The sequence below is a fragment of the Canis lupus genome, chromosome 8, assembly GCF_048164855.1.
Source record: "Canis lupus baileyi chromosome 8, mCanLup2.hap1, whole genome shotgun sequence".
In the NCBI taxonomy this organism is placed as follows: domain Eukaryota; kingdom Metazoa; phylum Chordata; class Mammalia; order Carnivora; family Canidae; genus Canis; species Canis lupus.
The window spans coordinates 5,323,685-5,340,931 of record NC_132845.1 but is presented as its reverse complement, the minus strand read 5'-3'; the positions used below and the strand labels follow the sequence as shown (position 1 = coordinate 5,340,931).

Genomic DNA, 17,247 nt, shown 5'->3' with positions numbered 1-17,247 from the left:
AACAGCAAGGAAAAATAGATTAATTTACTATAATATATGGAAACTTCAACACCTCTTCACCAGAAAAGAACAGATCCAGCAGGCAGAAAATTTGTAAGGACACAGTTGAGCCCCAAATACTATCAAACATCTGGGTATAATGAACATCTATAGACTACTTCCTGTAACAACAGCAGAATACACATTCTTCTAGCTCATATGGAACATTCACCAAGATAGATCACATTATGGGTCATTAAACACACTGTAATAAATTTAAAGAATAACAGTCACACAATGTCCACTTTAGGCCACAAAGGAATGAAACTAAATACCAACAAGAGAAGGATAGCTGGAAAATCACAAAATTCTTAGAAATTAAACAAAACACATCTAAATAACACATGAGCCAATGAAGAAATCTCAAGAGAAATGTTCAAATATTTAAATGAAAATAAAAACACAACTTATAAAAATTGTTGAATTCAGGAAAAGCAGAGCTTAGAGAGAAATTTATAGTAATAAATGTGTATTTTAGAAAAAGAGAAAGATCTAAGAGTGTAATCTAGGTTTCCACCTTAAGATAGGAAAATAAGACAAAATCCAAAGCAGAAGAAAAGAGCAGAAATCAATGAAATTAAAAACAGAAAATGGAGAAAATCATCAAAAATGGTTCTTTTGGAAATACATATATAAAAGTGATAAACCTCAAGGAAGTCTAATTAAGAAAAAGGATGACATGGTTTACTAATCTCAGAAACTGAAGAGGGTGTATCACTTCAGATGCCATGGACATTAAAAGGATAATAAATGAATACTTTGAACTACTCTATGACCAAAAATTTGATAACCAAGCTGAAAGTAATTCCTGAAAGACATAATCTGTCAAAATTCACATAAGAGGTAGACAATCTATCAGCTTATATCTAAAGAAATTGAATCCATAATTAATAAACTTCCAAATCAGAAAGCATCAGGCCTAGGTAGGTATATTGGTCGATTCTACCAATTATTTAAGGAAGAAATCATACCAATTCTCTATAGTCTCTTTCAGAAGATAGAAGCAAGGGAATACTTCCAAACTCTTTATATGATGACAAAATTTAATAAGAGAATTGGAAAAAAGAAAAGGAAATAAAACCACAGAGCAACATATCTCATGAACATAGATGTAAAAATTCTCAACAAAATCTTACCAAAAATAATCCAAATTTGTATTAAAAGAAATATAACCATGACCATGTGGGATTTATGCCAGGTATGCAAACCCAGCTTAATATTCAAAAATCAGTTTACATAATCCATTACATCAACAGGCTAAGAAAGAAAAATTACATGATTATATCAATAGCTACAGAAAAGGCATTTGACAAAATTCAACACATATTCAGGATAAACACTTTAGTAATAGAGGGGAACTTTCTCAACTTGGGAGAATACAAACTAGCTATCTTCATACTTAATGAGAAACTGGAAACTTTCCTACAAATATCAGATTTAAGGCAAGAATTTCCCCTCCCCCCACTGCTTTTCAACATCATACTGGAAGTCCTAGCTGATGCAATAATGTAAGAAAATGAGATAAGAGGTAGACAGATTTGAAAAGAAGGAATAAAACTTTGCAGATAACAGTCAGATGTGGGAAACAAACAAACAAACAAACAAACAAACATCATGCTGAAAGTCCTAGCTAACACAATAAAAAAAGTCAAAGAAGAATGAAATAAATGGAGAAAAATACCATGTTCATTGATAGGAAGACACATCATCAAGATCCCAAAAGTCACTTTATGCATATTGAACAAACTGATTCTAAATTTTATATTGGGAAGCAAAAGACCCAGAATAGCCAACACAGTATTGGAGAAGTATAGAATTGGAGGACTGTGAAAGACAATGTTAAAAGAATGAAGTACAAGCCATAGACTGGGAGAAAATATTTGCAAAGACAAATCTTTTTTTTTTTTTTTTTTGCAAAGACAATTCTAATAAGGGGTTGGTATCCAAAATATTAAAAAAAAAAAAAACTTAAAACTTAACAATAAAAGACAAACTATTTAAAAAAATAGTCCAAAGGCTTAACACTCTACCAAAGAAGACATGCAGATGGTAAATAAGCAGATCAAAACATGATTCACAAAAAAAAAACAAAAAACAAAAAAACATGATTCACATCATATGGTCCTGTAGAAATGCAAATTAAAATGAAATACCTCTATACACCTATTAGAATAACCAAAATCTGAAACACTGATAACATCAAATGCTGGGGACTATGTGGAGCAATATGAACTCTCATTGTTGGCATAAATGTAAAATGATACAGCCAACTTGGAAAACAGTTTGACAGTTTCACGCAAAACAAAACAGTCCTACCACAGGATCCTGTAATAATGCTCTGCTATTTATTCAAGGAAGTTGGAAAGTTATGTTCACGGAAAAACTTGCATATGTATGGATTCTTCTAGCAGTTTTATTCACAATTGCCAAAACTTGGAAATCCATACATCTATATAATGGAATATTATTCAACAGTAAATATTAATGAGCCATCCAGCCATGAAAAGAAATGGAGGACATCTAAATGCATATTATTATTAAGTGTAAGAAGTCAATCTGAAAAGGCAACATACTGTATAATTCCAACTATATACATACTGGAAAAGGCAAAACTATGGGGACAGTTAAAAAAATCAGTGTTTGCCAAGTGGTAAGGAGGAGGGAGAGATAAACAGGTGAAGCACAGAAGATTTGGGGGGCATTGAAACTGTTTTCTATGATACTCTAATGACTGATACATTTCATTACCTATTTGTCCAAACCCAAAAATGTGCAACATCAAAGGTTATAGTATGGACTTCAAGTGTAGTATTCACTGATTGTGACAAATTTACCACTCTGGTGGGAGACGTCAAGAGTGGGGAAAGGAGTGCATATGTTGGGATGGGGAAAATATGGGAAATTTCTACTTTCCACTCAAGTTTTGCTGTGAACCTAGAATTACTCTAAAAAATGAGATTTATTAATTAAACACACACCAAAAAATGTTTAAAATTCAGTGCTTTTTAGTCACTCTTAATCACAGAGCAATGCAACCACATGACTACATGATTCAGGATCGTTTTCATCTCCACTAAAAGAAAATTGGTACTAACTAGCAGTAACTTTCTGTTCCTTCCTCTTCTTAACCCCTGGTAACCACAAACCTACCTGTGTTTCTATCAGTTTGCCCATTCTGGACACTCATATAAATGTAATCTAAAGTACAAGGTCTTGGGATCCCTGGGTGGCGCAGTGGTTTGGCGCCTGCCTTTGGCCCAGGGCGCGATCCTAGAGACCTGAGATTGAATCCCACGTCGGTCTCCAGGTGCATGGAGCCTGCTTCTCCCTCTGCCTGTGTCTCTGCCTCTCTCTCTCTCTCTCTCTCTCTCTGTGTGACTGTCATAAATAAATAAAAATTAAAAAAAATAAAATAAAGTACAAGGTCTTTTGTGTCTGTCTTCTTTCATTAGCATAAAGTTGACAAAGATCATGTACGCTGCAATATGTTTCAGTATTTCATTCCTCTCTATAGATGAATAAAATTTATTACATGGACATAACACAGTTTATCTATCAGTGGCTGGACATTTTCTTGACTGTTAGAAATAGTACTTTTTTCATGTACAAGTTATGTGGATATATGTTTTTAATTCTCTTAGATATCTAGCTAGGAGTAGAATTAATGGATAGCTTGGTCACTCCTCTGTGTTTAACATTTTGATAACCTACCAAATTGTTTTTAAAAGTGACTGTATCATTTTATAGCCAGCAGTGTATGAAAATCAGCAATATATGAGGGTTCCAATTTCTCCTAATTTTCACCAACACTTGGTACTATGTGTCTTTTTTATTATAGCCAAACAAGTTGGTGTGCAATGGAATCTCACTAAGTTTTTATTTGCATTCCCTTTACCCTCTACACAGGCATTATTTTTATGTACTTATGGCTATTTACATATTTTCTTTTGATTAATTTATATTCAGATACTTAGCCATTTTATTACTGAGATATTTTTCTTTTTTTATTATTGACTTGTAAATGGTTTATGTGTTCTGGATACAAGCCTCTTGGCAGATATGTGATTTGAATATATTTTCTCTCATTCTGTGAGTTGTCTTTTCTGTTTCTTGATGGTATTGTTTGAAGCACAAATATTTTTATCTGTTTTTAATTTTGATGTAATCCAGACTTTCCCTTCCTTATTCCTCTCTTTTCTCTCCTTCCCACTTACTTTTAGCATTGTTGGCTTGTACTTTTGATATCATATCTAAGAAATCATTGCCTAAGCCAAAGTTATGAATTACTCCTATGTTTTCTTTTAAGAGATATATAGATTTAATTTATAAATTTAGGTTTATGGTCCATTTGAGTTTATTTTGCATTTAGTGTGACAGAGGGGATAAGATAGTTTTTTTGAATAAGATATTTTGAATAAGACATTTACTTCATCTAGCACCATTTATTGAAAAGGCTATTTTTTTCCTCATGAATTTTTTTGGCACTCTTGTCAGAAATCTATTGACCATAAATGGACTTATTTCTGGACTCTCAATTCTATTACATTAATGCAAATGTCTATCTCCATGCCAGTATCACTCTGTATTAGTTATTATAGCTTGTAGAAAGTTTTCAAATGAGGAAATGCGAGTCCTCCAACTTTTCTTTTTCAAGATTGTTTTGGCTATTTGGAATCTCCTGTAATTCCATATGGATTTTAAGATCAGCTTTTCCATTTGTCGAAAAAAAAAGTCATTGGCATTTTAATAGGAATTGTTTGAATCTATAGATTTATTTGGGTAGCATTTGCCATTCTAACCATTTTAAGTCTCACAATCCAAGAATATAATGTTCTTTCGATTTATTTAGGTATTTATTTCAACAGTGTTTTTTGTTTTTTGTTTGTTTCAGTATAAAAGTCTTGTATTTCTTTTTCTAAACTTATTCCTAAATATTTTATTCTTTTTGATGCTATTATAAATGAAATTGTTTTCTTAAATTATTTTTGAATTGTTCATTGCTAATGTGTAGAAATACAGTTGATTTTTAAATTAATATTTATCATGTGTCCTACAATTCTTGTTGAACTTATAAGTTCTTTTTTTTTTTTTAAGATTTTATCTATTGATTGATGAGAGACACAGAGAGAGAGAGGCAGAGACATAGGAAGAGGGAGAAGCAGGCTCCATGCAGGGAGCCCCATGCAGGACTCAATCCTAAAACCCTGGGATCACGACCTGAGCCAAAGGCAGATGTGTAACCACTGAGCCACCCAGGTGTCTCTGAACTTATAAGTTCTAATAGTTATTGTATTACTTAGATTTTCTATGGCGAACATCACCTCATCTACAAATGGACAAATTTTACTTCTTCCTTAGTAATATAATGCTTTTTATTTCTTTTTTTTAAGACTTTATTTATTTATTCATGAGAGACATAGAGAGAGAGGCAGAGACACAGGCAGAGGGAGAAGCAGGCTCCTTGCAGGGAGCCCGACATGGGACTTGATCCTGGGACTCCAGGATCATGCTTTGGGCCAAAGGCAGGCGCTAAACTGCTGAGCCAACCAGGCATCCCAGCTTTCTATTTCTTTTTCAAGAACTTCTTGGCTAGAACCTCCAGCACAACTTTGAATAGAAGTGGCAAGAAAAGACATCATTGCCTTGTTCCTAATCTAGGGAGAAAGCATTCACTGTTAAGTCTGATGTTAGGTGTGGGATTTTTGGACATACTCCTTATCAGATTGAAGCAGTTCTTTCTATTCTGAACTTGCTGAATCATGACTGGATTTTGGAATTTGTCAACTACTCTTTTCTCCTTCTATTGAGATGATCAGGGAGTTTTTGTCCTTTATTGATTTGGTATATTATATTAATTTTTGGGTGTTATCCATGCCATTCCTGAGATAAATTCAACTTGGCCATGATATATACTTTATTATATGGCTAGATTCAGGTCATTAATATTTTGTTAAGCAGTTTTGTATTTATATTCACAAGGGATGTTGGTCTGTAGATTTATTTTGTCATCTTTGGTTTTGGTGTCAGGATAATACTAGCCTCATAGAATGAGTTGGAGTGTTTCTTGCAATTTTAGAGGAGGAGGTGGGAGAAGAGTTTGTGAAGAATTGGTATTAATTCCTTAAATAAACATTTGGTATAATTAGCCAGTGAAACCATCTGTAGTTGCTTGAATGATGTTCTCAAATATGTCAGGATCTAATCACTAGAATCTGTAAATATTACTTTATTTGGCAAAAGAGTCTTTTCAGATACAATGAAGTTAGGAACCTTGAGATGAAATAATCCTGCATTATCTGTAAGGTCTCTAAATGCCATCATCAGTGTCCTTATAAAAAAGAGATAGAGGGAGATTCTACATATACACACATAGAAAAGAGAAAGGTAATGAAGATGAAGGCAGGTAGAAATGATGTGGCCTCAAGCAAAGGAATGCTGGTGACTATCAGAAGCTGAAAAACACAACAAACAGGTTCTCTGTCAGAGCTTCTGAATGGAGTACAGTCCCACTGAAATCTTAATTTCAGCTCAGTGAAAGTAATGTTGAATTGATGGCCTCCAGAACTAAGAGAATATTCTTTTATTGTCTGAAGCCAGCAAGTTTGTGGTAAGTCTTATAATAGTACAGGAAACTAATATACCATTTGGACCTAAGGGTTTATTTGTGGAAAAATTAATTATTAATTCAATGTTTTTATTTGTTATAGGATTATTCAGAATTTCTATTTCTTCTTGGGTCAGTAGGGCAGTTTGTTCTTTTAGGAATCTGTTCATCTAAGTTATCTTATTTGTTGGCATATTATTGTTTATTGTATTCCTTATGGTCCTTTTTATTTCTATAAATTTGGTAGTCGTGAGCACTCTTTCATTTCTGATTCCAGCAATTCAAGTCTTCTCTTTTTCTCTCCTTTTTATTGGGAAGTTCATCTAAAGATTTCTAAATTTTGTCAATCTGTTCAAAAGAAAACAACTGATTTTGTTGATTTTTCTCTATTTTTTTATTTCCACTTTCATTTATTTCTAATTTAATCTTTATTTTTATCTTCTTCTGTTTATGTTGGGTTTATTATCTTTTACTAGTTTCTTAAGGTGGAAGGTGAGTTTATCTGAGATTTTCATTTTAAATATGTGTTCATAGATACAAATTTCCTTCTGAGCACTGCTTTAGCTAAACCTCATAATTTCTTTTTGTTTTCATTAATCTTATAGTATTTTTAACATCATTTGTGATATGCTCTTTGATCCATTGGTTATTTAGGAATTAGATACTTAAATTCCAAAACATGAGAATTTCTACAAATGAGAACTTGTAGAATTCAAAATGAAATGGATAGCCAAACTAATAAAATCTAGATTTTAAAAATTTCTTACTATATGTTACTTATTTTTCACTCAATTCTCACAGCTAATCTATAAGGTAAGCATTTTCATTCTTCCATTTCATAGATAAAGAAATTGCAGCCTTGTGGAGTTAAATAATTTACCTACAGTTACTATCTGAAATGCTAGAATATGACATTTCAGAAATCCAATGGGTTTTGCTCATGGTTTTATACTTCTAACCACTATCCAACAGTGGCTTTTGCTGTATAATAGCTCAAAATCAACAGAATGGTAGAGGCAAAGCATTGTTTCAGTAGACATTGGAATAACATATTCTGCATAGCCAGGGTGGTCTAAGTTGAACACACACATTTAACCCTAGAATATCAGGTTGAGAAGTTTAGATCTCCAAATTAAGATCCTGATGTTAGAGCAGAAAAAGACTGAAGAGGGATCCCTGGGTGGCGCAGCGGTTTGGCGCCTGCCTTTGGCCCAGGGCACGATCCTGGAGACGCGGGATCAAATCCCACGTTGGGCTCCCGGTGCGTGGAGCCTGCTTCTCCCTCTGCCTGTGTCTCTGCCTCTCTCTCTCTCTCTCTCTCTCTCTCTCTGTGAACTGGAGGAGAACAAATCAAAACCACAATGAGATACCACCCCACACCATTCAGAATGGCTAAAATTAACAACACAGGAAATAGCAGATACCATCAAGGATGCAGACAAAGGAGAATCCTCTTACACTGTTGGTGGGAAAGCAAACTGGTACAGCCACTCTGGAAAACAGTATGGAGGTTCCTCAAAAAGTTAAAATAGAACTACCCTATGACCCAGCAATTGTGCTACTTGGTATTTGTCTAAAGGATGCAAAAATTCAAAGGGGCGTCTGTACCCCAGTGTTTATAGCAGTAATGTACACAATAGCCAAACTATAGAGAGAGACCAGATATCTATCAATTGATGAATGGATAAAGAAGAAGTGGTTGGTTATACACACATACACACTCAGGAATATTACTCAGCCATCAAAAATAATGAAATCTTGCCATTTGCAACAATGTGGATGGAACTAGAGGTTATTATGTTAAGCAAAATAAGTCAGAGAAAGACAAATACCATATGATTTCACTCACATGTGAAATTTAAGAAACAATATTAAGATAAACACATAGAGGGAGGCAAGTCATAGGGGACTCTTAACTATAGGGAACAAAGAAAGGGTTGCTGGAGCTCCCAGGAGGTTGGTGGAAGGATAGGCTAAATGGGTGATGGGCATTAAGGAGGGCACTTGATGTAACAAGCACCGGGTGTTATATCCAAATAATGAATCACTAAATTCTACCCTGAAATTAATGATACCGTTTATGCTAACTTGAATTTAAATAAAACAACAACAACAAAAAGGCAGGCTTAAAAGAGAAGAAATCATAAAGCTAGAATTGGGTTCTTTAAAGTAATGGAATCATTACCAAAGACCACATATTGTATGATTCCATTTACTTATTTATTTATTTATTTATTTTTGATTCCATTCATAATAAATGTTCAGAATGCATAAATCTGTAGAAATGGAAGGCCGATTAGCAGTTGTATAGGGTTAGGGAGATGGTGGAGGTTGGAGAATGGAGAGTGACTATAATGGTTATAGGATTTCTTTTTGGTGGAATGAAAAATTTGAAAACATAGGTTGTAGTGATGGTTGCACAACTTTGAATATTTTAGAACCACTGCACTGTGCATTTTAATGGTTTGATAGTTAAATATTTCTCAATAAAGATCTTGAAAAAAATTACATGTAGACATTTTTAAAGCATGATGGATGTCAGCAATGACATGTTCATCTGAGATGTTGCTGCCAACAGCCATTTCATTGCAATTGAAACAACTATTTGTAAACAACCTCACTAGCTGATTATCAAGTGACAATGCTTTAAGTGTCTTACATATTCACATGAAAGGTACTTATAAATATCAGTTTTATTGCTTTTGTTTTTACTTTTTAGTTTTGGAAATTATAGGGTTTTGGTTAACATGTAATGCATTACAATTTTTTCCATGTAACTATAGAGAAATAGGTTCCTGGATAGCATTTTCACACAAAATATCTAATTATATTAAGTGAGGAACTAATTTCTCTGCTTCTCTGTAACTTTCTCTCCCGTTGGAATCAATCCACAGGATAGCTTTGTTTCATGTGAATGTGTGATTTTTTTTTTTAAGATTTATTTATTTATTATGAGAGAGAGAGCACTTGTGGGAGCAAGCAGGGTCACGATCCGAGTGGAAACCAAGAGTTCACAGGTCAACCACCTGTGCCACCCACGTACCCCTGAATGTGTGATTTTTATAAACTTTACTTTTTCTTGTGGTAAGCTTGGCTCCTATCTCAGGCCGTTTATACTATATTATGTGTGTATACGTAAATGGTATGGCTTAGAGGAAGACTTCAGACCTTTTTCTATTGTTACTAAGAAAATCTCAAAAGAAGAAACGGCCCCTGTGTGATCAAATTTCAATAACATTCATGTGCGTAACAAATCCGGGAAAACTCAATGTGGGACAGAAGTTGATGTCACTGCTCTTTGATTTTGTATTTACTTTATTTTTCTTTTTTCCTCTCATCTCCTTTACTTTACCTGAACTCAAAGCTGTCTCAAAGCCTATTTACCACACAAGGCCATCTGCTAGTGCTAAGGTGTCAGACAGTTTTGCTGAAGAGAGCAACTGCTTCAGACCCATTTGTGAACATTCAGATCATATCTGTACTGATTTTAAAATAGACCTTTTATTTCCTCACAGATGGCTCATAAATCTGTAATACATTTAGGAGAACCAAACAAGATCTGTTGACCACAAATGGTATTGCCCTCTGTGTTCCTGCCTTCTAAAAGTTTCATGTGACAGTTAAATCTGTCTGTTGAGATAATTTAAAATAAATGGGTTATTATATAGCCTAGTTATTTTGCTCTTCAATAGAGAAGTTTATATAACGTACAGATATAAGGATTTCTTTTTTTTGCAAACATTATTCTTTAATAGAGTTAACTCTATCTGAGAGAAATAATTGTGTTGCCTTGGTATTGAAGACTTCAGTTTGTAGAAATTATGACTGTGCCTCAAAATTATATGATATTATTAATGAAAAATATATAAAGGTAGCATTCTCCTCAATTTTTACTTATTATTACTAATAATGTTAAGCGAAACAAATAGTTCAAAATGATTTTCTTATTTTTAGGAAAAATATTTTAAAATGACATTGTATTGATGAAAAATTAATCATCTTTTATGACACAGAATTTAAATATGACGTATTAGTGAAATGTTAACTTGTGTTTGAATATGAAAGCTATGAATTTCAAAATCATTTCATTTAATCTAGTTGCCTTGTATTCCCTACTGCTTATTCTTTCTTATCTTTCAGATTTGAGATGAAGTTGATTAAAAAATAATTCTTACCTATCCAGTACAATTACTTAGACTCATTGTCATTTTACCCTGATTGATTTTCATCAGAGAACCTATTCCTGTTTGATATTTTTGTATTTATGAGTTTGTGGTCTATCTTTTCCCACTAGAATGAAAGTTCCATGAGACCTGGGATCATGCCTTTCATACTACCCTTCTGTACAAAGTGCATCGCACATAGCAAATGTTCAATGTTATGGATGCACTTTGCACATGTATTGTATCTGTTATATATGCTATAGTAAGCAAATAAAAGATTTTTTTAATTAAAGAGAAATTGCTGATATCCATAGAAACCAAGTAATTCTCAAATAAAAAGGAAAATAAAATTTAGAGAAAAAAATTAAGAAGGAGTTTTAATAAGAAATTTCATAGTTGTGATTCCTAAATTTCAATTGAATTTGCAAGCCACTAAAATATGAATGAGTGGATGGAAGGATGGATAGATGAATTAATAGATGAATAAATCAAAATGATTCTAGGAAGCTAGAAGCTATTAAGTTCTTCACTGAGACCATATGTAATTTTAAGTAGCTGCCATTGGGGGAAATTGGTGTCTATTACATTAATAAAACACTGAAATTGAGATTTGAGATCTGAGACTGGATAAATGCTCACAGAATCTTAGACTGCGAGGTACATTATCTAAAAAGAAATTAAAATAGAAGAATCATTAACATACAAGGATGAATTACAATTGAAATGAAATAGAAATCCATAATTTAGGAATGAGGAAAAGAGAAAAATGAACTCTAATATGACCACAAGTAGCAATTAAAAATCCCAAATATCTATTTTATAGTAGACTATATATAGTCTCTGAAGGTTCCATGAGACTTCTGACATTTCTACTTACTGATTTCTACTTTGAAGCTTGTATCATTGGAAATAATCATAAAATTGTGTCCTTTAGAGGTTGATATTCTAAGAATATAAGGGCTTATATTTAAGAAATACTTAAGGTCTGCCTTTTCTGGCTATTCTAATCACTGAACTGAAATTTGGCAATATCTTTTGGTCTCTGCATCTCTCAACTGAAGACAAAAAATGTAAAAAAGTTAGTGTGAAAGCAGGACATGAGGAAATATATCTATCATCATTATTTACTTTGTAGTCTCTTGCCAAATTCAAGGGAGGAGGCATGCATTTTGTGGGTTAGGCCTAACTGTGTACTTTTATTTTTATTTTTATTTTATTGTGGTAAGAATCCCTAATATGAGATCTAACCTTGTAACAAACTTTAAGTGTACAATACAATATTGTTGACTACAGGTACAATGGTGTACTCTACAAGCAGCTCTCCAGAGCTCCTTCATCTTGCTTACCTGGAATGATGCCAGTTAATTAGTAGCTCCCCAGTTCCACCTCCCACAGACCTTGGCAACAATATTTCACTCTGGTTCTATGTATTTGAGATACTTCATGAAAATGGAATCATTTGGCATTTGTCTTTCTATGACTGGCTTATTTCACTTTGCATGATGTCCTCAAAACTCATTATATTGTCTCATTATCTCAGAATTTCCTTCTTTCTTAATGCTAAGTATATTCCATTATGTGTATATGTGACATTTTCTTTTTGCATTCACCTCTTGATAGACATTTAGGTTGTTTCCATACCTCGGCTATTGTGTATAGTGCTGCAATAAACATTGCAGTTCTAATAATGTCTCTTCTAGATACTGATTTCAGTTATTTTTGATAAAAATTCAGAAATGGGATTACTAGATCATATTGTATTTCTATTATTAATATTTTGAGAAATCTTCAGGCTATCTTCCATAGCGTCTGCACCATTTTTGTATTGCCACCAACAGTGTGCAAGGGTTCCAATTTCTCCACATTCTTACCAACATTTGTCAACTTTTATTTTTTAAATACCCATCCTGACGTGTGTAAGGGGAGATCTAATTGTGGTCTTAACACATTCTCCTGATGATTAGTGACTTTGAACACTTTTTTTTTTAATGTATTGTTAGCCATTTGTATGTCTTCTTTGGAGAAATGTCTATTAAAGTCTTTAGTCCATTTACACAATTTTAAAAACCAATATTATGAGTTTTATTCATTTAATTATAGGAGTGTCTTACACATTTTGGAGATCAACCCCTTATCAAATATGCGGTTTGCAAATATTTTCTCCTTCTGTAGACTTTTTCCTTTGTTGATTGCTTTGCTATGCAGAAGCCTTTTAGTTTGGTATAATTCAATTTGTCTATTTTTGCTTTGTTTCCTCTGTTTTTGTTGTCATATCCATGAAATCATTGTCAAAACCAATATCATGAAGCCCTTCCCCTACATTTTCTTCTAGGAGTTTTATAGTTTCAGGTCATACTTTAAGGTTTTAATCCATTTTGAGTGATTTTTTTGTGTGTGTATAGTGTGAAATAAGGTTCCAATTTCGTTCTTTTCCACGTAGACATCCAGTTTTCCCAGCACTACTTGTTGAAGGACACTATCCTTTCCTCACTGTGTATTCTTGGCACCCTTGTCAAAGGTCAGTTGACTGTATGTGTGTAGATTTATTTCTGGGCTCTCTATTCTGTTCTACTAGTCAATGTGTCTACCTTTATGCTACTATCTTCTCTTGATTACTGTAACTTTGTAATATATTTTGCCTCTAGTCTTGTTCTTCCTCAAGATTGACTTGACTATTTGTAGTCTTTTGTGTTTCCAAATGAATTGTAGAATTGTTTTTTCTATTTCTATAAAAAAAATTCCATTGGTATTCTGATAGGGAGTTACACTGAATTTGTAGATTGCTTTGGGTAGTATAAGCATTTTAACAATATTAATTCTTCCGATTCACTGAACACAAGATAATCTACTTATTTGTGTCTTCATTGTTTTCCTTTTTTCATTAGCATGTTAATGTTTTAAGTGTATAGATCTCTCACCTTAGTTTAATTTATTCCTACACATTTTAACTGTTTTGATGCTATTGTAAATGGGATTGTTTTCTTGATTTCTTTTTCAGATAGTCTGTTGTTAACATATAGAAAAGCAACTGTAGGGAAGGAGAGGAAAAAATAAAACAAGATGAGATCAAGACAGGGAGACAAACCATAGGAGACTCTTAATCCTAGGAAATAAACTGAGCATTGATGGAGGGGAGAGGAATGGGGAGATGGGTTAACTGGGTGATGGAGGGCACATGATGTCATGAGCACTGGGTATTATATAAGGCTGATGAATCACTGACCTCTACCTCTGAAACTAATAATACATTATATGTTAGTTAATTGAATTTAAGTTTAAAAAATAGAATAAATTTATGTGTAGCAATTTTACTGAATTAATTAATTCTAACCCAGTTGGTGGGGGGATTCTTCACAGTTTTCTAGATATAAGATCATGTCCTCTGGAAACAGGAATAGTTTTACTTCTTTCTGATTTAAATGCCTTTTGTTTCTTTTTCTTGTCTGATTCTTTTAGGATTTCCAGTACTATGTGTTTTTTTTTTAATTTTTAAAGATCTTATTTATTTATTCATGATAGAGAGAGAGAGAGAGGCAGAGACACAGGCAAAGGGAGGAGCAGGCTCCATGCAGGGAGCCTGATGCGGGACTCGATCCCGGGACTCCAGGATCACACTCTGGGCCAAAGGCAGGTGCTAAACTGCTGAGCCACCCAGGGATCCCCTCCAGTACTATGTTAAACAGGAATGACTTCCTTGTTTTATTCCTGATATTAGAGCAAAAGCTTTCAGTTTTTCACCATTGAGTATGATGTCGGCTGTAGTTCATTGCCACTAGGCATGCCTAATAAGAAATGCTAAAAAGAATTCTTCAATTTGAAAGAAAGTAATACAAAACAGCAATGTTACAGACTATGTACTATTAATATAAGTACTACCTTAGACACTTTAAGACACCAAGACAGAGACCTACCAACAGATTATTTTTATGCCCCTTTATTATCTACCAAACAGTATTAAACAGCATTTCATCATTTTGTGTTTATGTATGCTCTTGTCAACCCTCTGCTTAAGAAACAAAAAAAAAAGAAACAAACAAAAAAAACAAGTACCAGAAAAACTCTGAACATATTTGGATTCTGAGCAGTTTTTAGGGAGAGAGGAATGTGTTAGATACTAAGGAGTTCCTTGCTGTGAATCTTCTAAGTATGGAAATCTTCAGGTCATTTTACAATATATTTTGGTACAGAAATTATTGGCAGGCATGATTTATAATCGCGGCTCCATTATTTTACACAAGGCTTGTGTAGTGGACAGATCCCTTTCTGGTTTTTAGTGGCAACATTTTTTTTAAAAGCTAGTATGAATTTTGCATGGGAGATATTTTAGATTTTCATGTTATTTGCTTACTAGTTTCGATTTGTTTAACATCTTTTTTTATAGGCAAGAGACAAAAAGAATCGTAAATTTTACAGTGAGAGTTAAAGGGCTTCTGATCTATTAAGAATTCAACCAAGGATTTCTGAGAACACCTATGTGCATATCCAATTTTCAGTCATAACTTTGATACCCTGCTCTGCTTTTTCAGACTAAGTGTGCAACTAGAATCTACTTTAATACCTTGTTTTTTGCATTGTTTTGACTTCTCCTTAAACCAGTGGCCAAATAAGTGTTATTTCTAACTCTGCAATTCAACTAGGCAGTTCTAAATTTTTTCCCTGAAAAGAAAAAAAAAAAAAAGCTATAGTAAAGGAGAATGTAAAATAGAACTGTATAAGCTATTTTCTTATTTGACTCAGTAATTTAAGTAAAGGGCTAATTCCATAGTAGTGCCAAGAAATGTTTGAAAAATATGTATTAATCTGTCTCTAGGCATTTTCCTTTAATAAGCTTGGATAAGAGATACAGTAACCAAACTTCCTAATGTCATATTTTTCCTTTTCTATGTCAACTGTTTTTTGACAGTTTGTTTGCATTACCTTATGTCGGTGCCCTTCATATCCAGCAGTAGTATTACATTATTGCTTGCCTTGTGTGTATAGACAGATGACCTTTAGCCCTTTTGGGTTATGTTTATTGTCGGTTCCCTAATTCACAAGTGTGAGTACCATTTTGTGGCCTATTGTTACTGAAAAGTTTTTACTGGATATTGAGCCACTGCACATTGGATAGAAGGTGCTTATGAATCAGATCACCAGTCTACCTCACAGATGTGAACTGGCATGTGTATGGCTTTCATGATTATTTTTCTTGTCCTATGATAATGCAAGAGTAGCAAGAAAAATGTAGCTGATACAAAGATGTTACACATGTAGACCTTATACTTGCTTGTATAGAAAGTTCACTTTTAAAGCTCCTACCTTAATATAGTCATTGTTTTGGCCCTTATTGCTGTCAGCTGGATCTAATAAAGACTCTTGATGCCACTCTCAGATAAGAGATAGGAAAGGCAAAACAAACAAAAAAAAAAGGCTATAGAACAGTAAGTAGATGAAAAGTGTCAGAATAAGTGAAAAAGGAAGGAAAACTAAATCAATGAGGTGAGGAAAGAAGTACTATCAGATATTTCAAACGGGTTATCCCTCTGCTATACCTAACTCTCATAACGGGACTTTCTTCTTTTAACTGAAGTATAGTTGACACACAAGGTTACATTAGTTTCAGTGAGACTCTCGAATTCCTTGTAAAACACAAACTGTCGGGCAGCCCCAGTGGCGCAGCGGTTTAGTGCCGCCTGCAGCCCGGGATATGATCCTGGAGTCCTGGGATCGAGTCCCACATCGGGCTACCTGCATGGAGCCTGCTTCTCCCTCTGCCTGTGTCTCTGCCTCTCTGTCTTGCTCTGTCTCATGAATTAAACAAAAAAAACAAACTGTCTTTTAGAAAAAGTAATATAGTTAGAAGTACAATATGTATTTTTAAAATTCATCTTGAGGGCCCCCTAAGTGATGTAGTTAAGTGTCTGATTCTTGGTGTTCAGCTCAGGTCAAGGACGTCAGGCAGGGTTGCAGTAGTCCAAAGCTTAACTAGAATTGGAAGACTTCATTCCAAGATGGCAAATTCGTATGACTCTTCTTCACAGGTGTATGTTCCTTAATGACTATTAGCAGAAGCCCCTTGCCCTATGGGCCTTTCAAAAGAACTGCTTAGACTTTCCCCATATCAGGTCATCTGCCAGAAAGAACCCAGAGCAGGACACAGTACCTTTTATGAGTCTTGTGAGACACACACTATTTCTTTTGCCATATTGTATTCATTATCAGTAAATCAGTAAACCCACCACATTTGGTTCCATACTTTGAAAGGAAGTGTGCAAAGGATTTGTGAGTCTATTTTTACCATCACTGTATCCGATATAAAGATTTTGTAGGGCAGCCCCGGTGGCGCAGCGGTTTAGCCCCGCCTGCAGCCCGGGGTGTGATCCTGGAGACCCTGGATCGAGTCCCACATCGGGCTCCCTGCATGGAGCCTGCTTCTCCCTCTGCCTGTGTCTCTGCCTCTCT

The 17,247-nt window shown here is 34.1% G+C and overlaps 1 protein-coding gene across 3 annotated transcripts in view; it reads left to right on the top strand.

Moving 5' to 3' along the window:
- LRRIQ3 (leucine rich repeats and IQ motif containing 3) overlaps positions 1–17,247 on the top strand; it is a 174,136-nt gene that overhangs the window by 138,073 nt on the left and 18,816 nt on the right. For 2 of the 3 annotated variants that reach the window (XM_072834077.1, XM_072834078.1), the window contains exon 7: positions 13,247–13,324. The exons of the other annotated variant lie outside the window; for it this stretch is intronic. In XM_072834077.1, the coding sequence (XP_072690178.1) occupies positions 13,247–13,324 (78 nt within the window). The remainder of the gene's footprint in view (positions 1–13,246; positions 13,325–17,247) is intronic. 3 annotated transcript variants of the gene reach the window in all.